The following is a 25,885-nucleotide window of genomic DNA, read 5'->3' as shown; positions in this document are numbered from 1 at the left end:
CAAGCCTGGGATACACAAACCCACCCTAAAACAAACCCCTAGGAACCCAAACCACAAAACACTTCCCAAATGATCATATGCAAGCATTAAATTTCACAGTAAAAGAAGAAACCTGCACCTCTTGAACTTTTGAAATTTGCCAGGCAGACCTGGGGGGTACAGGAGGTGGTCCAGGCACTGAGCGACTCACTGTCCTAGCCTGAGAACCCCAGACCCGGACACTGGGAAATGTTTATGAGTTCCCCAAAGCAGTGACAGGACAGACTCTGGGAAAAGAAGACTGTTATTTCCAGATCTGCGAAGTCTCCCCAAAAACCAACAAGGAGACCTAGTCCCGTATGTAAAAGCAAAGAGCCTTTATTGAATACAAGTTTGCAAACTCGGTCTCTCCGCATGTCCAACGTTTTGGAATTATCAGAGAGCCCTGAGTTCAGTTAGAGTTGGGTTTTTTAGTCATAAAGGTGTGGGTGAGGGATTTCTAAGGTTCAGGACCTGATTGGCTGACATTTGTCTAGAGGTGTCCTGGTGAGTGTGCTGGCAGGTGATCCTATCTACAAAGGTTGGAACCTTAGATATTTCCTTTGAATGGTCTGTTCTTGGGTGGTGCTCACATAATCTTAGTTTATGGTTCTTCCTGCAACCAGGTATGGCTTCAGGGTAAACTGAGACTCCGGCCTCCATTAAGCTTGTCTGGCAAGGTCCAACACTGGCAGGAAATAATGGTTGGAAGTTAAGAATTTCCTTGGGTAGTCTGTTCCTATTAATCTTATCACGGTTGGCTGAGTCCTATACTCCCCCTCATTCACAAGCGCCAATGACAGGACTCACTTTTGGGTCCTGCTTGCCCATGTTTTTAAGGAGGTATTATTGGGACCTAAGAACTATTTTAGTTAATAAATCCACTAATCGACAACTCTGAACCTATTTTTCTGGTGTATCAAAGGGCACTATCGGTAGTCATTTTGGCCCCCCCTGCCAGGGAGTTCCCCTTTGTCTCAGGCTTTCAACCTATGCTGGGCAGGATGCGTGGGACAATGTGTTCCTTTCTGCAACTACTTCAAGCTGATATTGGGGCGTTGTTATCAGGGCCCGAGTAGGTTAAAAGGCTAGGCAAAGGTAGGGAGGAAATTCAGGCAATGGGGCATTCATCAGACTCCATTGAAGGGACAGGGGGCGTTCATATCAGCTGGACTGGTCCGTATCAGCTTTCAGGAAGTCCCGGGTTCACAGTCATTCAGAACAGGTTATAGTCAGCAATTGATGCTTAGATGTGTCTGCCAGCCAAGCAGAGGCCTATTGAGATAAGTTTAAACTAGGAACAGAGGTTAAAGTTTATGTACTTAGAGAAAAATAACACATTATTGAAATCCATATTGTAGAAAAAGAGCAGATAACAGGTATCTGTAAACAGAAAGAATAGACTCATACCTTTGAGTCCTAGCAAAAACTACAGATTTTGGTTAGAAACACGTATATTTTTCTGCTGTCCAGAGAGCCATGTATGTATTGGACAGAGATGCCTTTGGCCTGATGAGAAACACTTTTTAGTTAATATTTAAATGGCAACTAGAATAAATCTAAAATCTTGAGGTTGTGACCCAAACAGTAAATAGTCATTGCTCTATCACCTTATCAGAAGTATACTGTAGTGGGGGGAAGAAATCAGAAACATTTTCTATTGGAGGAGGGACGCTTGTTTGTTTCCTGGCCTCGTGGCAGCTAAGACCTGAAATAATCATACAGAGACTATATTATTTAAAAACACTGTTTGCCCCATTATCTCTAGTTTTTATTGGCTAACACTTACATGTTAATTTAACCCATTTCTAGTAATCTGTGTTTTGCCACGTGGCTGTGGATTACCAGGTAAAGTTCCCAGTGTCTGTCCCCAGCAGAGCTACATGGCTTCTGTCTGACTCTGCCTTCCTTCTCCCAGCATTCAGTTTAGTTTTCCCTGCCTAGCTCTGTTCTGCCCTGCTCTGCTATAGGCTCAAGACAGTTATTTTATTAACCAATGGTATTCACAGCACACAGAGGGGATCCCACATCAATTCTCCATATCTTTTAGATTCTCAAAGCTTATGAACTTTTATATCCTCAGATCTTAAAACATTTTAAGAGACCTAGTTGCTTTAGAAAAAGCAAGGTTTGATAGATAGATAGATAGATAGATAGATAGATAGATAGATAGATAGATAGATAGATATAACAAACTGGCTATAGCTTTGTGGAAGGATCTGGATGTCTTTTGCTGCTAAACTGACAACATTATAGCTAGCCTAACCATCAATACTACAGAGATCCCAGATGGGTAGATAAATTATACCTGAGTTTCCTAATCTTTTGAAAATGACAGTGACCAGAGCCCATACACAGTTAGCCATACCCAGATCTCCATAGCATTGGAGGCAGACGTATCCAGAACAGCAGTCTTACAGTCTTAGGCCATAAGGTGATTTTTTTTTTTCAGTGGAAGAGGGATATGGAAAACACTGACCTTATTTGTCTGAGCAAAGGTGATGCAATCAATTCTCCAATGTCCTGCTGTTTGTCCACAGTCTGGGCCGGGTCCTGGCAGCAGGTGTTGCACTGGGTCACCTCACCCAGTGGTCAGCGTCATCATAATCCACGTGGAGACATCATGGTGTTCCATAATCTTCTTTGGAGACCTTAGGTTACTGCTGGAATCTTAGAGTCTCTGTCTAATATAATAAGCTTTTTAGTCATTATTTTAAATGCCATATTCTGCAGATCTCTGAAGTATGAGGGCTGCCTATGTATATCTTTTTAGACAAACCTTGTTTTAAGTTTGACTTTGAAAACACATACGGGAAACTGAATATGGCTTATTCCTGTATTAATTATATCAGTACTTTAAAGATGATTGACTAACTTGTATTTCCTAACAGTCTATCATAAGTTAGCAACTTACATAAGACTAGAACTTTACATTCTGTAATGATTTTGAATTGAAGCTAATGAAGAAACTGAATTAGTCATTCCAAAGGTAAACACAGAACAAGTTTGTATCCAGCTGTTAATGCTGTCTCCTGCAAAGGCAAGGAAGAGGTCCCAGGGTGAAATGGGAACAGGAGGGAGTCTAAGAGCTAGCATTGCCCTACGGCAAACTGAGACTCAGGCCCACATCCTGCTGAGCTATAGAACCCATCTTGGCAGGTGTGTACCAAGTTGCCCTGGGAAAGCTGTCCTGGGCCTACATTTTTCCCACTTGACAAGTACTGGTGACAGGACTCAATCACAGGACACAATCCTGAGTCCTGTCTGTCCTGGGGCTCCTACAAAGACCACAGGCTGCAGTAGGGAAGTGGAGTCTGGGCAGAGCCACCGTGTAGAAAAAGTTGAGGCTGGGAAGTAGGCCAGGGTAGACAAAGGACTGGAGAATGGGGTCATCAGGTTGTGACAGGATTTGAGCTTGAACTTTTCTGAGTGGGTTGGCTCTGGGGAGATTAGGATCTAGGAACAATGCAAACTTTTCTGTTCTATTTGTTCTTTGAGACAGGGTTGGAACTTACAATGCAGCCAAGAATGGCCTTGAACTGAGACCTCCAGAATACTGGGGTTACACCCTTGCTTCATTTATGCAATGCTGGGGATCAAACCCAGGGTTAGTGCAGGCCAGGCAAACACACTACCGTTTGAGCTACGCCCTCCAGTCCATGTGAGCTTTTCTATATGGTCCAAGCAGTGGTATCTATCAGTTGAGGAAATGGTTTCACATCCTGTGGACATGGATCTTTACCAAATTATACTGTAGCAACTTAGGTTGGCAACACGGTGCTTTTCCCATTCTTCCCCGAGGACACATTGCCATAGACACTTGAACTTGGGTAGCAGTCTCTGGCCTGCCTGACTTCTGGGTTGGCATATCCTGTGCCTTTGACCTCCAAACTCTTGGCTCAATCAGTTCCATCAACCGACACGGGCTCTGCTGGCTCCTGCCTGTCCTGCTGGCCCATGACCTCCGTCGCCCTCCCTCCATCCAGCCTCATCCTCATATTCACAATCCATTATTATCCCATTTCTTTCCTTGCCAGCCTTCCCATTCCTGTGAACCCCTTGGATTCGGTACTTATGACCCTATAAGACAAATCACTGCCTGCCATGCCCTCCATCCCAGCCCACTACAACTACCACGAGCTACCACCAGTCCCTCTGCCCCAGCTCTGGTTTTACCTCTGTGTGAGATTCTGGGTGCTTCTTGCTGCTGGCTGGGAGAGGTGGATCTCCAGCCATACCATTAGACGATGTTCGGGCCTCTCTTTCCTCCTGCACATGGGAACCCTGTGCTGTCCACTGTACCAGGCCTTTTCTTTTGGGCCACCAACCAGCTCCCAAATCATGACACAGAGATTTCTTATTAGTTATGAGTGTTCAGCCTAGCTTAGGCTCATTTCTGCCTAGATCCTTCAACCTAAATTAACCCATTTCTCTTTGCCTTTTGCTTTGGTGCTTTTTAGCTTTTCTTTCTCTCTTCCTGTATGCCTTCCTCCATGTCTGCAGACTGGCAGATGCCTAGCTTCAGGTCCTGAACATCTCCCTCATTCTCTCCTCTCTTCTTCCTCTCGTTCTTCTCTCCTCTTCTCCCTCTTTTTTTCTTCTATTTTTGCTGCCTGTCAGCTCTGCCTAGCCTTTTCCTGCCCAGATTTTGGTCCATTAGTTTTTTATTAGACCAATCAGGTGTTTTAGGCAGGCAAAGTAAAAAAAATTAATACATCTTTACGTATCTAAACAAATACAGCATAAACAAAAGTAACACAGCTTTACGTTCTTAAAGTAATATTTCACAGCATAAAGAAATGTAATGCATCTTTGCCTACCTAAAATAATTTTTCACAACAGTTCGTTCTCTGGACCTGACTCTTGCTTTCTGTATTACTGAGCCTCTGTTCCTTCCCTCCAGAATGCTGTTCCCTTCCACCTTACCCTGCAAGTTCTACCCTCTTTTCAAGGCTGGGTTTCAAAGTCAGCTTCCCAAGAAATATCAAATGGGAAAAAAGAAAGGATATTTAACAAGTGGTGCTGTCATAACTGGATATCAACATATGAATGAAAATAGATCGATATCTATCACCATGTACAAAACTCAAGTCCGAATGGATCAAAGATCTCAGTATGAAGCCAGCCACACTGAACCTTATAGAAGAGAGGTACGTATTGGGAAGTGGATTTTACTGAAATCAAATCTGGAAAAATTGGATCCAAGTACTTATTAGTATTCATAGACACCTTCTTCAGATGTACTGAGGCATGTCCAACCAACAAGATGGTCAACGTGGTAGCAAAGGAATTAATTGAAGAAATCCTGCCCAGGTATGGCTTCCCAGCCATGATGGGGCCTGACAATTGCCCAGCCTTCATATCACAGGTAACCCAGGAAATAGTCACTGCACTGGGGACTGATTGGAAACTCCTTTGTGCTTATAGTCCCCAGAGCTCAGGGTAGGTAGAAAGGATGAATAGAACCCTAAAAGAGACCTTATCTAAATTAGCTCTGGAGACTGGCACAGACTGCGTGACTGTCCTCCCCTTTGTCCTGTTTAGGATAAGGAACTCTCCATATCAGATGGGCCTCACTCCCTTCAAGATTATGTGTGGGACAACCCCCCCCCCCATGATACCAAGCCTCCAGACTGGCCTAGTCTCTACCCTGGATGACCAGGATATGCTGAACTCCATCCGCAGACTGCAGTTAACCTACCAGCAGGTCTGGCCCCAGTTGAGGGCCATATATGAAGTAGCTGCTTCCCCTAAAGCCCTCAGGTTCCAGCCGGGTAACTGAGTCCTCATTCACAGGCATCAGCACAAGACCTTGGAGCCGAGATGGAAGGGTTCCTTTGTTGTTCTGATGACCACGCCAACGGCCCTCATTGGCATCACCACCTGAGTAAGCTACTCCTACGCCTACCCAGCCGATCCGTTCACCATCTCAGAGGACTACAAAGGAGACATGTGGATGTGGGAAGCTTCCAAACATCCCTTTAATCTGCTAAAACTGCATCTTTGCTGTGGGGATCGAGTTGAGTTCCGTTGATTTTGTTTCTATTGCTAAATACTCACGTCCCCTCTTCCTCCTCCATGCATAACCCGCATTCCCCAGGGAACCAAACCTGGTTGATTGTTAGTGAGGACAGCACCACAGCTAATAGCACCTCTTCTGCTCAGAACCCCAAGGACACTTGGTTCCCTGACCTCTATGGAGACCTTTGTGGCTTGGCGAGATACAGGTGGGACCCTCAGACCAGGAACCATCCCCCAGGTATGGATGCAAAATTCCTGGATGGCTGGGATCAACTTAATCCTTGGCATTGTATATCTGTCCTGGCCACTCTCACTCCAGGGAGCGACAACGTACTTGGGGGGGGGAGGGTGCTAGGGACGCCTACTGTGCCAAATGGGGATGTGAGTCGACTAGGTGGATTAGCTGGTCGCCCCCTGTCACTGGGGACTTAATTACTGTCCACTGGGCAGGGGGTATGAAGACAACGGGAGAGGGACTTGCTCCGTAGGCAAATGAGTTGACTGTGGACCCTGCTATGATAAGGAGCGCTACCCCAACCACCCCTGGGCTACTGCTGGAGGGCCCTGCAACAAGTTTGGCATCAAATTCCCCTAGGTGGCAGAAAGACCAATTGGACCACCGGTAAGACCTTGGGCCTACAGCTCTACCGCACTGGCTGACTCAGTACTGACATTAAAGTTTTGATAGGACCCAACTGGGTCATTAATCCACCCCAGGCCCCCAGCCTGTCACCCCAAGTTCTGTCCGGCAGGATGACTTCACAACCAACTCTAGCCAGTGTCAGCTCTAGCCTCATGACCACGTCAACCATCAACCCATTGATGGGACACGGGCACCCTTTAATAGATCTGTTGGGTAGATCATACCTGGTACTGGATGCTTCCCAACACAATTTGATCAAAGCTTGCTGGCAATGTTATGATATAGCTCCTCCTTCCTAGGAGGGCCTAGCAGTTAGTGCTTCTGCTTCCACGATGGCTAACATCAATCACTTTCGGTGGCAACAGAGCAGACAAGGCCTTACCCTAGAACAAGTGACTGGGCAGGGACTATGTATAGGGCAGGTTCCCCCAGATAAAGCTTCCATCTGTATTCTTCACTGTCTCCCCACAATTTCACACAGGATCAGTACTTGCTCCCACACAATGACACTTGGTGATCCTGCTCCACGAGGTTTACCCCTTGTGTACATATTGAAGTCTTCAACCAAACCAAGGGATAGTGTGTACTACTCAGGCTCCTCCCGAGAATACCTATCACACTGATCAGGAGTTCCTAGACCTCCTGCAGCAAGGATGGAGCCAGCCGTCACGGCTGTGGAGACATAAGAGAGAGCCCAAGACAACCCTCACCCTTAGCCTACTTTTAGGCACTAGCCTGGGGGGATTGGGCATGGGAATCTCAGCACTAGTAACCCAGAATCAGTATTACTCAAGCCTTTGTATTGCCATAGATGCGGATATAGAGTGCATAGAAAAATCCATCTCCCACCTAGAGAAGTCCTCCCTGGCAGAGGTAGTCTGGCAGCACAGGAGGGGATTAGATCTTCTATTCTTACAGCAGGGTGGGCTCTGGGCAGCGCTAGGGGAAGAGTGTTTTTTCGTCAGTGATCATTCAGGAATAATAAAAAACAAAAGGGCTAGAGTTAGAGAAGGGCTGACAAAGCAGAAAATAGAACGCCAGGCCATGCAGGGTTGGTTTGAAACCTGGTTTAAGACCTCCTCTAGGTTGAGCACTCTCATCCCTACTCTACTGGGACCCCTGGTGAGTCTGCTTTTTTTTTTCCTGAGACAGGGTGTCTCTGTAGTTTGGGGCCTGTCCTGGAACTAGCTCTTGTGGACCAGGTTGGCCTCGAACTCACAGAGGTCTGCCTGCCTCTGCATCCTGAGTGCTGAGATTAAAGGTGTGAGCCATCATTGCTTTGCTGGGCTTTGCATTCTTAACTGGCTAGTAAAATTCATGAAAGACAGGCTGTGTACAATACAACTTATTGTCTAGATATCCCAAACCTATAGACCTCTCCGGACAGAAGATACTTATGGGAAATGCCAGGAAGCCAAGATTGGGTTCACTATAGTTACTAGAGCAGGGGAAATGAAGAACCAAAGTTCCTCCATTTTATACTCCACATCCATCGTGTGTCTTGTATAAGCTATTTCTTGTAAAATCATTCCAGTCCTCAGAAATGACTAGGGGCAAAAGTAATGGGGTAGCCACCTGGAAAGTCCAGATAACTGCAGAATGTCCCCACCCGAAGGTCAGCCAATAAGAAAACTTGACAAGCAACAGGTGATCCTCGAAAATAAAATTTCTGAAAAGTCCTTAGACACAAGCAAGTCACGATTGAGCCCGTCACCCCGTACCCTGCTAAGGTAACTTTTGTGGGTTTTGCCTTTAAATAATGCCCTCTAGAAGGGCGAGACCCCTCCTCTAGCTGTTGCTGCACCAGTTGCTTTGATGAGGTTCCTACCAGCTTGTATTGTGCACACAATAAACCTTGCTTTTGCATTTCCGTGAGTCGAACTCCCTTACGGTCTTTTGGGGTGCCCACGGACAGGAAATAACAGTGTACATTCTGTCTTAGGTTGCCATGTAGGTAAAGTTATATATATATATATATATATATATATATATATATATATATCACCCTGGTGGTGCATACATTTTATCCCAGCACTTGGAGAAATGGAGGCAGGAGGATCAATGTTCAGACACACCTAGGCTAAGTGAGACTTCTGCCTCAAAGAAAAAGGTTTGGCACAGGTTTTCACTGTAACCTCAGACGGTCTGGAACACACAGGTCTCCTGATTCAGCTGGAACGCCCAGTTGGAAACATTTATTTGAGCTCACTTCAATTTGTAAAAATTTAAAATTGTAGGGTCAGGCAAGGTGGTGCCCACCTTTAATCCCAGCATTCCGGAGACAGGCAGACATGGAGGCAGATGGATCTCTGTGAGATTGAAGTCAGCCTGGTCTACCAGCTCCAGGTCAGCCTGGATCACACACATATATTTTTTTAATTTTAATTGTGGGAGCGGAAATATGCCATAGTGCATGTGGAGGTCAGAAGGTAACTGGCAGGAGTCAGTTCTCCCCTTCCAAGGATGTATGAGGCTGACAGGCTGGGCCGCAAGTATCTTCCCCCTCTGCCATGGCTCCTTGTTTACAGTCTCTCAGCCCCAAGTTGCTCACCCCTTGCCCTCTCACAGGCGAATGAACTACCAAGGAGAGACTGTTTATGCATCTCTCCTCTCCTCTCCACTCAGAATCCCACAGTGGCTCCTCTGTTGCACGGCGATTCAGCTGCCTATTTATTTTTAAAGATTTATTTATTTATTGTGTTATGAGTGTTTTATCTCCATGTTTGTTTGCAGGGTGTGTATACTGTGCTCACAGAGGCCAAAAGAGAACATCAGATCTCCCTATAACGGGGATTACAGATATTTGTGAGTGAAAGGAACAAAACGGATCCACTGGAAGAGCAGTCAGAACACTTAACTTCCCAGCCTGCATTCAGCCTGCCCAATGAGCCCTCTCCAGTCCCATCTGACCCTGGCCCTCTCTCCACCTCCAGTTTGATAAGGAACATTTAGGCCTGGGGATGTTCCAGGAGGGAATCCTAGGGCTCAGAAGGCGGAGTCTCACGTGGAGTCGTCCTCATGGAAACACAGCTATACCCGGTGGAGAAGAACAACTCCAGGCCAGAACTACAACTCCAGGCCAGAACTACAACTCCAGTCCAGAACTATACCTCCGGTCCATCCCTGCGCTCCCGGGTCCGCTAGATGGTGGCCCTCAAGAAGAAAGCCGGAGAGGGCAGCCACGGGGGGAGCATACCGGCCCACCAGGTGATTCAGGTGAGCAGCTGAGGGCCAGGAATGACCTCTTCACAGGGAGGTGGCCTGCGGGTGGCAGAGACCACAACAGATGCCAGGCCAAGAAGCTGCTGCCTCCCACAGCTCCGCCTCTGCACCCACACAGGCTGGAATCAGGACAAGAGGAGGATTTGGTCTTGAGGTGCTGCCCCTGCCTCTTTGGGCCTGTAAGGACACTCCTGGGAATGTGACTGCCCTCTGCTCTGAACCTGTTACCCTCCATGAATCCCTGCTGGCAACAGAGCCATTTGGAGGGCAGGAAAGAGGGAGGAAGATTTTATTTCCACAGAGACTGGTGATAAACACAAGCGCCAGAGACCCAACCGCAGCCCTGCTCCCTCAGCGACACCAGCTTAGTACAGCTCACCAACCGCAAGCCCCAGATCACCTGTCCCCTTCCTGAAGTCACGTATTAAAGGTTAGAATCTTCTTCTATTTCCCCTTGCTTCTAGCTCTGCCACCTGTCTTCTCTGCCGCCTCTCTTGGTCTCGAGCACAGTGAGACCCACCCCACCTATTTTGTGGGAGAGGGTGCTAGGTAGACAGTGTCAACAGCTCCAAGGCCAGAGCTACAGCCTGGAAGAGGTCCTGGGTTGGCTCTGTAGGAAAGAGCTGATGAATCCAGCCACAAGGTGGGGCTCATTCATGTGGACATAGTGATTGCCTGGGACTTCCACATACTGGAACCGCTGGAGAAAGGGGCAGGAGGTGAGATGCTGCTCACGCAGGAGACTTCCACAGCAGCGTGTATCCAAGGGGGTCAGAGGCAACCTCTATTACCAGCAGCCTGGGGACTTGGGGGCTGTTCCAGTAATGTAGGCATCTGAACTGTGAGGCTACAGTGCTAATCTGGGCATTCACAGTCAGGGTCACTTCTGCCAGTTCTGATGGAGATGAAGCACTCTGTGCAAGGCAGGTGTCAGGACAGCTCCCACTGCACAGAAGCCTGAATAGCACATGCCCTTTGGGGTGGCACATGGTTGTATGCAGAGGTTCCAGGCCTCGGGGATTCTAAATGCATGATGACCAGAGAGGGCCAGGTCCTACACAGGCTGCTGGATCCACCACGGGCCTCCTCTTGCCCTGTAGCCATCACACTTGCCAATGTGCTGGTTCCCGGAGCAGTGGAGGCAAGCGCAGGGCTGATTCTAAGAGGTGCACCCCACAAGTAAGCGTGGCCAGGGGTTAGGGTCCAGAACTCTATGTATCCCAGGTTTCTGGGGCCTGGCCTTTGAGGGGTGAGGCACCCACTTAGGGAATATAAGGCCATCGATTTTATTAAGGTATTTCATAGCAGACATACACACCTGTCACCCTCCCTGGCCATATGCCTTACCTCCTTTAGGATGGCTCTTAGCGCGTCCAGCATGAAGAGCAGCGGCTCCTTCTTGTCGTCATTCTCTCGTCTCACATCGAAGTACCCCTGTGTTGCTCTGGGCATCAAGAAGTTGGGGTGTCTCTCATCTCCAAGACTTAACAAAGCCTTCTGCCCTGAAGAGCCCAAGCCTAGACTGATTCTGATTTTCCTTCAGCTCTGTCCCTTTGATCCTAGACTGATCCCGGGGTCCAGTCATTTAGTACCAGGTTCCTCTTAGAGCTGGTAGCAGGGCTAGCATGAGCTGAGTGCCTGCTGGGGTGCAGCTTTCTGTACCGCCAAAGTGGGGGCCACTGAAAGCTGGGCTGAGATTTGAACTGGCTCTCAAGGTCAGGCTTTCCTTTAAAATAGAACCTACTGAGGTCTAATTTACAGATCACACCAACATCCCCCTCCCTAGTTGAAGCACACTGTAGCCCTAAGCTGGGCTCAGACTGTCACAGCCTAGCCACGCCCTCCCTGAATGGCAGGTGTTAGTCATCATGCCCAGCCGGTTCCTTGTTTTTAAGTTTTGATTTGCCTTAATTTATAACAGCGTTAACAAATTTCTCCTGAATTCTCTGCTGTCGCTGCCACCACCAAGCATCAAGGAAAGGATCGGGCTAGACGAACTATGAGTAGCTAGACCAGGAGAAGTTTCTAATTCAAAATTCCCAAATGTGAAGACAATCTTGGATGTCTGTCACCCCACTGGTCACCAGGGTTAATCTGGGGATCTGGTTAGGGGTGTGTCCCCTCCACATCGCTCCAGGTGCCTCCTTCCTGAAGCTGTGCACGCAAACAGGACGACCTGGACTAACAGAGCGGGACTCCAGGTCCCCCGATTCCAGTGCCGTGTCTGTGACGTGCATTCTGGTTTCTGAGCATGGGAAGTGGAATCATAAGCACAGCCCACATCAGGCTTCCCCAGAGACCTGCCGGTCTGTGCTGCAGTCCTCACCCCTGCCCTCTGCTCCCAGGCTGCTGCTTCCTTGGCCTTCCCCTCCCGGCACCTGCTGACAAAGATGGTTCCTGAGAAAGCCTGAGTGGACAGTCATGTGTGGTGTCACCTGGGGAACTGGACGCCTTGTGCCAGGCTCCCTCAGGTTCCTGATTCCTGGGTCTGTCAAGGGCACTGGGTCTACACTCACTTGATCAGCAGCACATTGGCCTGCAGGTTGCTGATGAACTGGACACACATCTCCTTGCTGACAAAGTCAAAGACGTTTTCTAGCTCCTGAAACAAAACCGGGGCAAATCCTTACCAGGATGTCCCATGCCCTCATGGAGTCAGAGTCCTTATTTCAGGACAGCTGGGTTCCAGTGAGGTCAGCAGGACCACCCTCCCCAGGAGGCCAGTGTCCACCACGTCCCTAACTCATCAAGGCTTCTCAGCTTCCATCTGCCAAAGTTCTGTCTCCCATCCCCCATATCCATTCTCCCCTCAGTGAATGTGGACTCCACTCACAGAACCCTTTTCAGTCAGGTATAGCTGTTGACTGGAGGTGACTTGTGGACCTGCTGAGGACTGAGGAGCCCCCCGCAGATCCCTCCCGGTACACAGTCCAGCTGTGGACTCTGGGCTCTGGTCACACAGAGCTCATTCCCTTCAGGATACTGCTTCCACTTGACAGAAGTGTGTTTGGACCACAACAGAGTTGTGTCCACTGTACCTGTGTCTCCAGCCGGCACTCACTGCTCTGTCCTTGCATTTCATACACCTGTGCTGCAGGGTGCAAGGAGGCCTCCAGCCCATGCAGCTACTGATGGACACTAGGACACACGCAGGGCAGGGGTGATATACAGGCTAGGATCAGGGGACAGTCAAGTCAAATGAACTACCAGCTTAGACATTCTGCATAGACACAAGGTGTGAGACCTGGACCCAGGTCGATGTGCCCTGCTGTGCCCCACACTCCCCGGGAACCTCCTGTGGGGGAGTGTTCTCTAGCCCCACAACAGGCTTCTTTAACTGTGAGAGACTTCAGCAAGAGAATGTGGAAAGGATGCAAAGTCCTGAGACAAGGATCTGTGTCTGTGTCCATGCACATGGATGAAAAGACACTTGGGAAGAGAGTCTGTCAATGTATGTACACATGTATAAAGACATAACTGGGAGGAAGATCTGGGGATGTAGCTCACTGTATAACACTTGCCTAGACTGTACACGTCCTAGGGTTCAATACCCAGCACCCCTCCTCCGTGCATATGTGTGAGAGATTGGGGATGAAGTCAGAACCCTTGTGCATCTTTGGTGGGAACATAAAATAGTGCAGCCTCTGCGGACAGCAGTTTAGCGCCTTCTCCAAGGATCAATCGTGAGTCACCGCAGGCTCCAGCAGTCTCTTCTGGCAAAGCCAAGAACTGGAAGCAAAGACTCAGACACTTGTCCCCCGTGTTACAGTAGCATTGCTCTTAATTGCCAAAACCTCAACCCCAATGTCTGTCAGCAGAGGAATGGACATAGAAAATGTGCTGTGGGCCAGTTAGATGGCGCAGTGGATAGACACACTGGCTGTCAAGCTGAGTTTGGTCCCTGACACTCATGGAGGAAGGAGAGACTCCCATGAGTTGTCCTGCCCTTAAACTGACACACACAAAAAGAGACAGAATGCGCGCAAGCTGCTTTGCCCACACATTCTGGGATTAAAGTCTCCAGAACGAAACAGTTAGGATTCAGTCTCACAAGTATGAACATGGATGTGCGTTTCCCATGAAAGAATCTGGACAGCATGATGCTGAGGAGAACCCAAGCCCAGAAGGGCAAACAGTGGTTAGGGGTTGCTGGCGAGATGGATGAGAACTTAGTGTTTTAATGGATTCAGTGTTTACTGAGGATGACAAAGGTTGGGCTATCAGTGTTGGTGATGGTTACACATGACAGTGTATTTAATACGACCCAGCAGCCAAAATATGCATATAATTCTAAAACTACTTTTAAAGAAGAGACCACAGGCATTCTGTGAGGGAAGCTGGAAGACAGTGGCACTTACCAGAGAGATCCTCCGGTCCCTGTTCAGCACCAGACCTGGAGAAAGCACAAAGCATGGTGGTTTCAGGGTCACCTGATACAGGAAGGGACTCACCTGGCTTCCTCAGAAGTCCCAGACTTTCCACAGAGGGCTCATGTCTGCTCTCTGGTCTGGTGAAAACCACCCTGATGTCAGCCAGCCCTGGACTTCTGTTCTGGGATTCCTCAAGAGCAGAGCTTGGTCAAGATGTCCACAGCGTGTGATCTGGACATCTGGGCCCCAAAAGATGGGAAGGATGAGGATGGAGACAACATGGGTCTCTCTTTCCTTCCCAGTCTTTCTTGTTGTTAAACAGGATCTCACTGTGTGGCCCTCCATGGCCCAGAACTCACTATGTAGACCAGGCTGGCCTCAACTCAAAGAGAGTTGCCTGCCTCTGTCTCTAGTTGCTGAGATTTAAGACATGCACACCACTCTAGGCTCCAACTCCCATCGCAGAGAAAGAAACTGTTCATTGCCTTAGGAACAGAGAGTAATTGAGACCCATGCATTCCTTCCCACATTTGGTTCCTGACATGGATGATTGACAACTTTACCCATCTAGAAGGGTGTAGCCATGCCCTCCTGGGCCATGTCAATGATTCCTGGAGAAATCATTATGTCCGTAGGAGTGTGGGGGTGGGCAGAGCAGCCTCTGCTGCCGTGTAGTAACTCACAAGCCTTGGAAGTTTCCAAGAGCTGGCAGGGAATGAAAAAGCCAATTCTGGGGGCCCTGCTCCAACAAGGTTAGTTGGAGGGCTGCCTACAAGTAGTCTGCTCGGCTCCCTCATGCACAATCACCAAAGAAAGGTGAAGTCAGATACAAACACTTGCAAATTGGCTAAGTCCCCAATCTTCAAACTTTCAAACAAATACAGTTTAGAACCAAACAAGTAAATGATTCACATTGCAGAATGCATAAAAAAGACACATATCAGATTTTAATGCCACAATTCTGCACTCAAGAGGAGAAACCACTCCAGGCGAAGTCTAGAGAGGAGTGAAAACAATTCTATGTCTGCAACACTGGATGTACTTAAAACTGAGATAAAGCCATGGAGTGGGCATAGGCGGGGTAGATGCCCACACTGCACTCCGTGCTTCCATCCTCCATAGCCGTCACCTAAATTTTCTGTCTTTTTGTGCAGTGCTGTGGTTGGAACCCAGGACCTCTGCAAGCTGAGGAAGCACTCTACCAATGAACTATGCACCAAACCTTGCACTTTTATTAAGTTACCTGGTTTCGATGTTTCATTCTCATTTTTTGAGACAGTGTTTCTCTATGTAACAACACTGGCTGTCCTAGAACTAGCTCTGTAGAGCAGGCTGGCCTCAGACACACAGAGATCTGCCTACCTCTACCTCCTGAAGTCATACTTCTCTAAAATGTGGTGAGGAATTGAGGAAGACACAGACGTCAACCTGTGGCCTCCACAGAAATGCACAGGAACACACACCACACACATGTAAGTCTTTGTGTTAGAGTAACCCTTAAGAGAGCAAGGGGACCCTCATCACACATGCTGTTTTCTCTGCCTTTACGCCTTACCCCATTCACCCCCTGTCCCCTCAGCACAACTGCCACTCAGCAGGTTGAATCATCACTTGCTGCTTTCCTGTCCAATCCCCACTGGACAGGGAGCTTCCTGATGACAGGGGCTGGGTCTCACCCCTCTTCATTGCTCAGACCTAGAGGTTAGGCAGCGTCAAACTGCCTTACACAAAGTGTCTGATTCTAAGACACGTGTTAGCTAGCTGGGTGGAGGAGATCAGAGAGCTCCCAGCAGGAGGGGATGTGTGTCTGGATGAGAGGTGGGCCCCACACAAGCAGCATGTGGCCTCCTGGCCAGCTTCACCCGCTTGGCATCCTTGTAGCCCTGAGAAGGTGCAAGAAGGGCTTGTTTTCTAGAAAGCAAAGCCACTTTTGGTGAGGATCTCAATGAAGTTTCTGATGTTCCCCTGCTGGCCACAGTCAGGAATTAGAGTCATTTCAGTCCCTAGAGCTCCCCAGTTCAACCCCACCTTGCCATCCTAAGCCTTTCCCCACAACTCCCAGATGGATTATTCTAGAATTTTAAATAAGCTGCCACACTTCGCTCTTACCTCTCTTTTCAGGGCAGGACTCCATGCCTCCGTGTAGCAGAGCTGTCAGTGAACCCCACACTAGAGACTTCCCCCATAACCCTGCGCACCTCTAGGCAAGGGCACCTGTGTCGTGGGAGCAGACAAATCTGGCTGCAGAGTGGACATTATTTCTAACCTCTCACCAGGCAGGAGCCAGACCTTCCTTCCCTTTATGAAACTGCGGAGTCTGGGAGTGAAATGAAGGTACCCTTCAAGGGCACAGCTGGCCAAAGCCAGATGGTTCTTTTATTGTATCAGTGGGGGAATTCCTTCTCAGGACAGTGGTTTCCACGGATCCCTAGCAGGAGGTTGTGTGTCTTAAGTCCTACTGACCTCTCAAACACCTTCAGCCTATAGTACTGGTCCTTGCCATCTTGCTTGTATCTTGGACAGGTTGACCTGCCCTGAGTTGAACCCACATGAAGCCATGGGTTCCCCAGATCAGACTTACTTGGCCCTGATTGGACCAACTTCCAGCCTTGTGTTTAGAAGCATCCCGCCATTCTAACCCTCAGCTTCCTGGCAGGTCCTTGCTTCAGTATGACTTCTATATCTGCTGGCCTTTCTTGTCCCTCCCTTAGCAGTGTTCTCAGTATCAGGGGGACACCTTTATGGTGAAAGTCTCCCAATTCCCTGGTTATACAAATGAATGACCAGGGATATTCCCTACTCATCCCTTTGCCCCAGAGTATGGGGAATGGAAAGTAGGTCCTAGGTCCATTCTCTGTGGACTTTGTTTGTTATAAAACAAAAACAAAACAAAACAAACTAAGAGTCTGCTTAGACCATTAAGATGGTTCAGTGGGTAAGGGCACTTGTCACCAAGTCTGAAGATCCAAGTTCAATCCCAGGAATTCACATAGTGGATAGGGAGAACCAAATCTCAAAAGTTGTCCTCCAGCTTCTACATGTGCGCGCGCGCACACACACACACACACACACACACACACACAACAAACAAATGTGATCTGGAGAGATGGCTTAGCAGTTAAGAGCACTGGCTGCTCTTCTAGAGGTCCTGAGTTCAGGTCCCAGCAAGCACATCGTGGTTCAAAATCATCCATAATGAGATTTGGTGCCCAATTCTAGCATGCAGGCATACATGCAGGCAGAACACTGTATTCATAATAAGTAAATTTTTTTAAAAAGCAAAAGCAAACAGATGTCGTTGAAAAAGAGAAAAAAATCAAACAGGCCTTGTCCCTTGAACACTTACAGACAGCCCCCCAGAGACAGCCAGCCGTTAATTCTGCCTGTGGTAACAACTTCCAACTTCTCACCTAGGAGGCCCTGCCATCTGCAACATCAGGGAACTCAGAAGTCTTCTACTCCATCCTCCCTATCTCTGCTGGGACTCGCCAGAGTCACAGACAGATCCAGCATTGACCTGCAGAGAGGTCTCTGCCTACAGACATGGCCCTCAGAGCCCTGTTGCTGCCTGTACTGGGTGACTGTGTTATTAGGTCTCTCACTGGCTCCCTTGCCAAGTGTCTCTGTGAAACTGTTCAAGCCAGACAGATGGATCTGCTTTTGACTGAATGCAGCCGGGTTTATGACAGGCATTTCAGCATCCTGGCGGGGCGGGCAGGGCTTCCCTGCCTAGAGACAGGTAGGGCCTCTTGCTTTGTCCTCAGGGGTCCTAGACAGAGCTGTGCTATCCCTCTTTGCAGAACACCTGTAGCCAGTAGGATGTGTTGCTTTTGTTGTTTGCTTGAGTCAGATAGAGTCTTACTACACAACCCAGGCTGGCCTCACAGCACTGTCTTCCTGGCTCAATCTCCCAAGTGCTAGGGTTTCTGTCTAGCAGTCCATACCTGTTTTGTAGTTGGGGCTGTGGGTTGGAACACTTGTGTTTAGACAGGCAGGCATGTGAGGAAGGCTGAGCTCATGGCTCTCTCCTGATCATGGTTCATCTTCCTGGTTAAATCAGCTTTAGACTCAAGCCCTAGCTTTATTAGGAACTCTCTCTGGCTGGAAGTAGATGCCTAAGACCTCTTCCTCACCTGTATTTCTCAGATCATATGAGAGAGAGAGAAAGAGAGAGAGACAGAGAGCGAGAGAGAGCATGTACACATACATGTGTGTATGGGTTGGGGGATTGAGGCCGAGAATAATTTTTCCAAACAGTGTATGTATCCAGAGAGCCAGCAGGATCTGGATTTACCTCCTGCTAAGTTAATTCTGCTACAGAGGGGTGCTCCCGCCTCAAAGTTCCAACCACTTGCCTCCTCCCCAGCGCAAGACTCACCTACTCAGCAATGCCCAATGTCCTTTCTGTGATCATTCACCATCTGTGCCCACATTTCAGGCAATTCAGGGACCCAGTTGTAATTCCTGGACTGGCAGGGAGCATGCCTTTTCTGGATTAACCCATTTCTGTCCAGGGAACCCTGACTTGCCATCTTTGTGAAGCACAAAAGCCTAGACCCTCAACCTTCCTATGGGTTTGTAGGGTAGGGAGACAGGCCAGGACTAAAGCAATAGATCTGAATGGCAGTCTGTACCCAAACACTCCAGGCCTGCTCCCTGTGTGATATCCTTCCCTACAGGTACAATGTGCAGCCCTGGAGGCCTCAATCAGCAGTTGGAATTAGAGTCACACAGGACAGGAGTTCCCTGTCTCTGCCAGGGTCTGCCAGCTGCAGTGCCCATCACTCCCTCCTGTCTTCCTCTTGGCCAACAGGATTTGACAAGTTGCCCAACCCTACGTAAGTGGGTAGGTGGAGATGAATCCAGTGTCATTAGGTTCTTCAGAAATTAATTTTCACAACCTCAGTTGAGCCTGTGAGCCTGTGAGAGCAACAATCTAATGACCTTGTCTGTTTCCTAACAAAACTGGGGGAGTCCCATGGTTGTTGTGCTAGCACCCACAGGGACTCTGGCTTTGTGCCCAATCTGGGGTACTTTCTGTCTCATCACAGCACCGCTCAGAAGCCTTTACCTCACCCGAGAGCGGCTCTGAGCCCTCCCCAGGACACTCATATTTACTCAGTGGTTGTTTGTTACTATGGTTAATCTGGAATGTCTGTTTGACAGGCTTTAGAATCACCATGGAAACAAACCTCTGGCATGTCTCAGAGGGAGTTTCTAGAATCGACTGAAGTGGGGCAGTCTACCCTGATTCTGGGCAGCACCATCCAGTGAACTGGCATCTGGGATTGAACAAAAGAGTGAGCTGAGGGCCAGCATTCACCTCTTTCTGCTTCCTCGCTGTACACACAACGTGACCAGCTGCCTCCTGCTCCTGCCGCCAAGCCCTCCCCATCATGATGGGCAGTCCCCTGCAACTGGGAGTCAAACCCTTGCTTCTTGAAGTTCTCAGATAATTCTGCTGCAGTAACTGACAATTGTCTAAAGCCTGTTTGTCTTCTTTTTTCTCTCCTAATATTTACATTTTTTGCCCAGCCTCCCCCTTGCCCATTCCCAGGAGGTGTCATTTCCACAAAGGGCATTTGTAAAGGGTGCCCCCTGGAGTTGGGTCACCTACAGAGTCTGCACCCATGGAGACAGGGACAGTGGGACTCACTGCCACACTCACAGTCTTGAGGGGGAGCTGTACCTCTCAGACCCTTAGTAAGGGTATTTAACAAATACATGGAAGAAATAACACAGAAGACTCTCACGGTGTCAGTGGCTGCCAGGGCCACGGCATCTCCACATCCTCTGCAAACCTCCTCCACATAGGCCCGGCAGGGCACAGCCATGACAGTCACCAACTTTAGTCCAAAACCCTACCAACCTTCACACAGAGTGCGGCCTTCTGCAATGCCTATGTGACACTGTACCTGGTCCTCGGCAATGTGCAGCCTCAGTTTCCCTGCTCTCCAGGACTGTGTATGAGGCGATGGGGGAGTCAATGAAGCAGCTCAGGCACCAAGTGACAGCTTGGCACATGCGCCCTCCCGTGTTCTCCCTCAGTAATGACAGGCGGTCCTTACCTGTGTCCACCTTCGTGGTTCCTCTCTGCAGCAGGAGCTCCCCACTCTCTTTACTCAGGTGGGCGTTGTTACTCAGGAGCCTGGGGAGACAGGAAGACTCTAAAGGAACCAAGCCTCGATCAAGTCCAGGGGTCGGACAGAAAGGAAAGCAGGCATCTAGAGATACTGCGCCCATTTTGAATTCCAGAAGGATTTGAATTCAAGGCCAGTCATGGCTACACAGTGAGTTCAAGGCAAGATGGAATTATAGCGAAATCTCTCTAAAATGAATAAACAATGAAAATAAGGGCCAGGGATGTGGATCAGGGGTAAAGTACTGGAGGACTTAGGTTCGACCTCCAGGAAGACAGAAGAAAGAAGAGATGGAGGGAAGGGAGGCTACCCATGAACAATGCACATGTTCTTCAGAATCAGTGGGGAATTTCAGCATCAGCGCATCTGCCTGTTATTCTGTGTGTGTCCCTTTCTCTAGACAACAAACACAAAAAAGGGAAGCCCTGTCCAACCATGCACACTCCAGAAGCAGTGAGTACAGATATGACCATGGCAATCCCAGTTGGACCATGAGTGCAGAATTTAGAGAACAACATGGGCATGAGGCGGGTGGTTGTTCTGGGGTGGAGGCTGCCTGACAACTCTATCAGGAGAGTGGGAGAGAACTGCGGGTTTATGGTTGAGGATCCTAAGGCTGGTAGTCAGAGGGAAGAACTGTGCCATAGAGCGTGAACGTGGGGAGAGGAAAGAGCCCCCACCCCACAGGCAGCATGAGGAAAGAGGGGTGGTGACAACATGGGGCTTCTGAGAAGTCCACTGAGTGACACCCCAGCAGGAGGCAAACTGGAGGTGGAAGGTGGAGGGGAGTATATTGTGAGGAGAGGGAGGAACAATCAGGAGGAGGAGGCTGTAACTTCTCCCTGACTTGGAATGTTGCCTACCAGGGCACAATGGTCCCTGCCCACCTCTGCCCTGCCCTGGCTGTCAGCACCTACCCCTGCAAAAGCTCCTCAGGGCTGGACACCCTCGGGGACTTCTGGGAAGCTTCCATCTTCAGCATGTGCTCTATGTTCCTCCGTTTGTAGGTCAGGATGTTCTCCATTTCCTAGGGATTCCGCCAGAGCTGGTGAATAGGGACGCCCCAGATGAGGGGTCCCAGTCCTCCCCCTGGCCCTGCCTGCTGCCCTCCATGCCCCTCTGAGGGATCAGTCTGTGCTAGCTGTCCTTCCTCATTCAGCACAGGTTGCCTGGGACAGCTGGAGGGATGTGCTTTGTAGAGCTGTGACACTAGGATTCCTTAGGGCAGGCAAATCAGTGACGTCAGAGAATGCTGTCATTGCTAATGACAGGTAGGAGATACAGGGAACAGGCAGGTTTCATCGGCCATACAACAAGTTCCCAATGGCAGAAGACCAGCAGGTTCAGGCTTTGGGGGACTAAGTGTCATCCAACACCACCCAGGAGGACGCCTAAAGGAAGCCTAAAGTTAAATCATTAAGCAAATGATTAAACATTTGTTTAATCAGTGGGTCATTGCAGAGACCAAAGGTCAAAGTTGACCATAATCTGGGTATTGGGTCCACACTAACCCATGAGTTAATGGTTCATGCAATAAAAACTGCGGAGTGCTTACAGTGTGCAGGAACTGGATACATGGGGATAAATCTAAGTCTAGCAGGGCAGTGGTGGCGCACACCTTTAAGTCCAGCACTTCAGGGGTAGAGGCAGGCAGATCTCTGTGAGTTCTAGGCCAGCCTGGTCTACATAGCTAGTTCCAGGGAAGCCAAGGATACACAGAAAATCCTGTCTTAGAAAACAAAACGAAACAAAAAGCAAACAAACTCTAATTGCAGCTGTTAGGACATTGAGGTAGGAGGATTGCCAGGAGTTCATCGCCAGCCTTGGTTACAGAATGATCTCGTGTCTCATAATAAGGAATGAGTTCATTTCCTTAGGGAAGATGTGGCTATTTTGTAAAGGAGAAAGTGGAAAGGTAGAAACGGACACAGTGGAGTCCCCTGGAGCAAACTAACATCCTCAGGGTCACACAGTGGGTAAGGACAGAGCCAAGCCTCAGATACAGGACGGTACTGGCTGCTGTGAGTGCCGCTGCTGGTGTTTTTCCCTCAGCCACACTCACGGCTGATGGATCTGGTTGTGCTCCGTGTGCACAGCATAAAGGAATTGGTTAAGTGTTAGGGCAGGCAGCTTGCTGTGGCCTGGAGTTCCTCTACCCATGGCTGCTCCCCTCATCTACCTTCTGCTGTTTCACGGTCTATGCGGAATCCCTCAGAATTCTGAGGAATCCAGGCCACACACTGGGCTTCCAAAGACTTCCCATACCCTGGGCCCTGACATTCTTAAGGTTACAGGCTTCAGGATGCTGTCCTCTCTGGAGGAGATCCCTGGCTAACTTATCCACCCTCGGCCACATTCTCTGGCCTCATTAATGTCCAACACAGGAGACAGAGATGACACCGCCCTCCCGTCCTCAGAAGGTATGGGATCCTGATCACAGCCTCCAAAGAAGCCTTTTCCTACATTAGAGTCCAGGCCAAACGGTGTTGTATCCAGTAAGATGAGTTTGTCCACCATCTCTGGGAAGGTGCAGGCAAACTAGAGAGTGACAACAGAGATGGAGTTAGTGGGTGAAGGCACAGGCTTCACAGTGCAGGAGTCTGCTCTCCCTCCAGTGTGCTTCTCCCAGGCCCAGCCGCAGACCCAGTGACCGTAGATGGGACATGTAGAAACTCTACAAGGGACCTTTATCAGAACATAGTGTGAATGTGGAAACAGTCTCTGGTTTCTCCATTCACTGTGTGAAGGGGCTCTTCCTAGCCTACCTTCTGCTTGCTTCCCAAGGTGCCACATGACCACAGAACAGCCAGCTACTCACCGTGGTGCCCAGAAGGCCACCTGTCAGACAAGAGAACAGAGCTGACATCCTATGCAACCCCTCGCCAATATCCTCACCCAAGCACTTTCCTAGGGGCCATCCCATCCCCAGCTCGTCTCCCACCATGGGGTCGGGACTCTGCATCTTCAACTTGGAGCCTCTCCCTGGGCCACCAAGGTCTCTTCACCTGAAAACACTCACAAGGCCACCCCTTCCCTCATATGAGACCAGAGGCACAGTCCCTAAGATAAGCATTTGTGGGTTCTCTTATTGCTCCTCAGAGGGGCAGGGAATGGTTTCAGGTACCACTGTGTCAATCTTTCTCCCTCCCCTATAGCCCTCCACAGAACTCAGGGCCTGGCCCAAGCTGACTCACCGAAACTGTGGCCCAGGATGGAGAACCGAGTCCATTTAAAGGCTGAAAACACAAAGCCGGGAAGAGTTTGCAGCCTTACTCAGAACATTTCCTGTGTCCTGGTTTGGGACTTCCTCCAAATCCCTGTAGCACCCCACCCAGGAGACCAGCTGAGGGGGCTCAGCTCCACTGTGGGAAGCTCTTAGAGGAGGAAGCAAGCTCGCTCCTCTCAGTTGCTGGGAGAACTGGAGTCTGACCCCAGACATCCATTCCCAAGTCAGCACTGTCTTCCAGACACTGTATCCTACTCCTGGGATAGAGAGGATGTCACAGAGGACCCCCATCCACCCACACCTCCCCCGCCCCACAAACACACACTCATAACTCCTTCGTGGCCCTCACTTTCACACTTGCCCACCTGTTGCCACCCGTCGGACGTCACTCACAAAGCTTTGGTGGTAATATGGGAAACCTGGGTTGTAATGGGACGAGAGTCCGTGACCTCCGAAGTCCATGGCCACATAATGAAAACCTGCAGCAGAGAGGAGAATGAGAGAGGGGTCTGCATGGCAGCTTACACCCCTCCACTGCCCCTCAGTCCATAGCCCACCTTGTGGAAGAAGAGGAATGAGCCTGTCAAAGGAGTTGGCATTGTCCAGCCAGCCATGCAGGCAGAGAACTGGAGAGTTCTTCTGGGAGCCCCAGACTTTGACAGCAATGTGGCCCCAGGGCACAACCAGCTTCAACTCTGAGAGCAGACCTGTAAGGTAGAAGCAGTCATTCATCTCCTGCATCCACCAAACCAGCAAGTCTGAAGCCCCACATCTATGTATGCAGCAGCATGCGTTGGCTTCAGTGTTAAAAGGCCTGTCTTGGCTTTAGACAGACAGACTGCCAGACTTCCCGAGGAGGGAAAGATAAGCATCTGTCCTAGGTGAGAGAGATCTGAACAGGCTTTTCAGATGTAACCCATTGGTGCTGGTACAGAACGGGAAGGAGTGTGTTGGGGGTGCTGCCTTGAATTTGCCACTTTGGGGCTGTATGACCTTGGACTGGTGGCTTCAAACCTATCCATCCTCAGTTTCCATTCTGTTTTATTGAAGTATATTACAGTGCCTCTTAACTGTAAGGCATCCCATTCCAAGAGCCCCCATGGATATCTGAAATCATTAATGAACGCCATATAATGATGAATGCTAGCTATCATTTTTTGTATATAAACACCCATGATAAAATTTAAATGTGTGCTGGGATGAGAATTGCAGTCAGTTCAGGACAGCCTGGTGTAAGACATTCCATGCCCCCTAAAGCTGCATTTAGAGAAACCATGACAGGTCCTGGAGGGACAGTCTTTAAGGTGACTCTGGATTTACAACAGCACTCAGAGTAGCATCCAACCCAACACTGGAGTTTGCACTAAATATTGTGGACGCTGGGAAGCTGAACCCTAGCTAGTAGAAAATGGCCAGCATCTTCTAAGCCATTCCTAGCAGGAGACAGGCACTTCACACAAGCAAGCTGCCCACACGTTGAGTTGGAACACTGCCTTTCTCGGTAGAGAACATGGAACTGAGCCGCGGGGAGGTACAGAAGGAGGCCAAACTCATTCGAAAGATCGAGAGAGAAGATTTATGGCAGATAGCATGATTCCGGCACTCCAGCTGGCCCTACTCAGGTCAGGTGTGTCCCAGAGCTTACCTCCTCATGAGCTGACCCCAAAATGCACCCCAAATAGCCATGCTCACATTCCTCTAGTCTTATGGCCCTGAGACTCCTTTAGAGCCCACGCTCTGCCTCACTGTGTCCCAGCACTGCTGACTGAGCCTGAACACCCAGTGGGGAGGGCTGTGAGCTTCCCCTCCAAAGGCTCCAGTAAGTGAGTGGGTGCAAGATGGTTCTCGCTGGGCCTCCCCCTCCCCACTCCCACCTAAGGGGCCCCAGGGGCATTTTCACCCATTGCTCTGTCCTCAGGGCTGTCACTCTTCCCTCAGGAGCTCACAGGGATGGAAGAATTCAGAAGCTCCAGCCCCGCCCCCCGATTTTTAATCCAGGCAAGCCACTCCCCCCCCCCCTCAGCAGACCTCCTCCAGGACAGTCCCACTTCTAGGTCCAGTTCCTCCCCAAGCAGCAACCATGACCTTGGCCCCACCCTGCCCAGGCCTAGCCTTCCTGTGTGTGTTCCCTAGCTGGGAACATCCATGTGAATTCTGGTGCTTCCCAGATCAGTCCTCAGGCTGAGCTGCTGTGGTGGGGCGGCATGGCAGGGCAGTGTTGGAGAGAGTGGAGAAGGCTTGAAGG

General features: G+C 49.4%; 2 protein-coding genes across 2 annotated transcripts in view; one reads left to right on the top strand and one right to left on the bottom strand.

Annotated features, from left to right (window-relative positions):
• LOC125407430 (ribosomal RNA-processing protein 7 homolog A) overlaps nt 1-10,351 on the top strand; it is a 32,798-nt gene extending 22,447 nt beyond the window's left edge. Inside the window, exon 9 of the transcript XR_015735662.1 lies at nt 9,416-10,351. The gene's annotated coding sequence lies outside the window, so the exon portion shown is untranslated. The remainder of the gene's footprint in view (nt 1-9,415) is intronic.
• Nucleotides 10,178-25,559, bottom strand: LOC148118986 (serine hydrolase-like protein). Its single transcript, XM_087899125.1, has 12 exons — nt 25,541-25,559; nt 24,198-24,347; nt 24,006-24,119; nt 23,609-23,650; nt 23,233-23,252; nt 22,878-22,952; nt 21,332-21,441; nt 20,343-20,422; nt 14,263-14,297; nt 12,421-12,506; nt 11,252-11,348; nt 10,178-10,604 (listed from the first exon to the last, which is right to left on the bottom strand). Exons 1-12 carry the CDS (start codon nt 25,542-25,544, stop codon nt 10,485-10,487), a joined length of 933 nt encoding a protein of 310 aa, XP_087755251.1. The 5' UTR covers nt 25,545-25,559; the 3' UTR covers nt 10,178-10,484.
• Nucleotides 25,560-25,885: the final 326 nt, after the last annotated feature.

The sequence above is a fragment of the Myodes glareolus genome, chromosome 19, assembly GCF_982192425.1.
Source record: "Myodes glareolus chromosome 19, mMyoGla1.1, whole genome shotgun sequence".
NCBI lineage: Eukaryota > Metazoa > Chordata > Mammalia > Rodentia > Cricetidae > Myodes > Myodes glareolus.
The sequence above is the reverse complement of the archived record's forward strand: the minus strand, read 5'-3'. Positions and strand labels throughout refer to the sequence as shown.

What these genes read in the sequence shown, in the direction of transcription:
- LOC148118986 (XM_087899125.1), bottom strand. An exon ending in CATCCTGGGCCACAGTTTCG is followed by an intron (nt 23,253 to 23,608) that starts GTGAGTCAGCTT and finishes CTTGTCTGACAG; the next exon opens with GTGGCCTTCTGGGCACCACG. An exon ending in GTGGCCTTCTGGGCACCACG is followed by an intron (nt 22,953 to 23,232) that starts GTGAGTAGCTGG and finishes GTCACTCTCTAG; the next exon opens with TTTGCCTGCACCTTCCCAGA.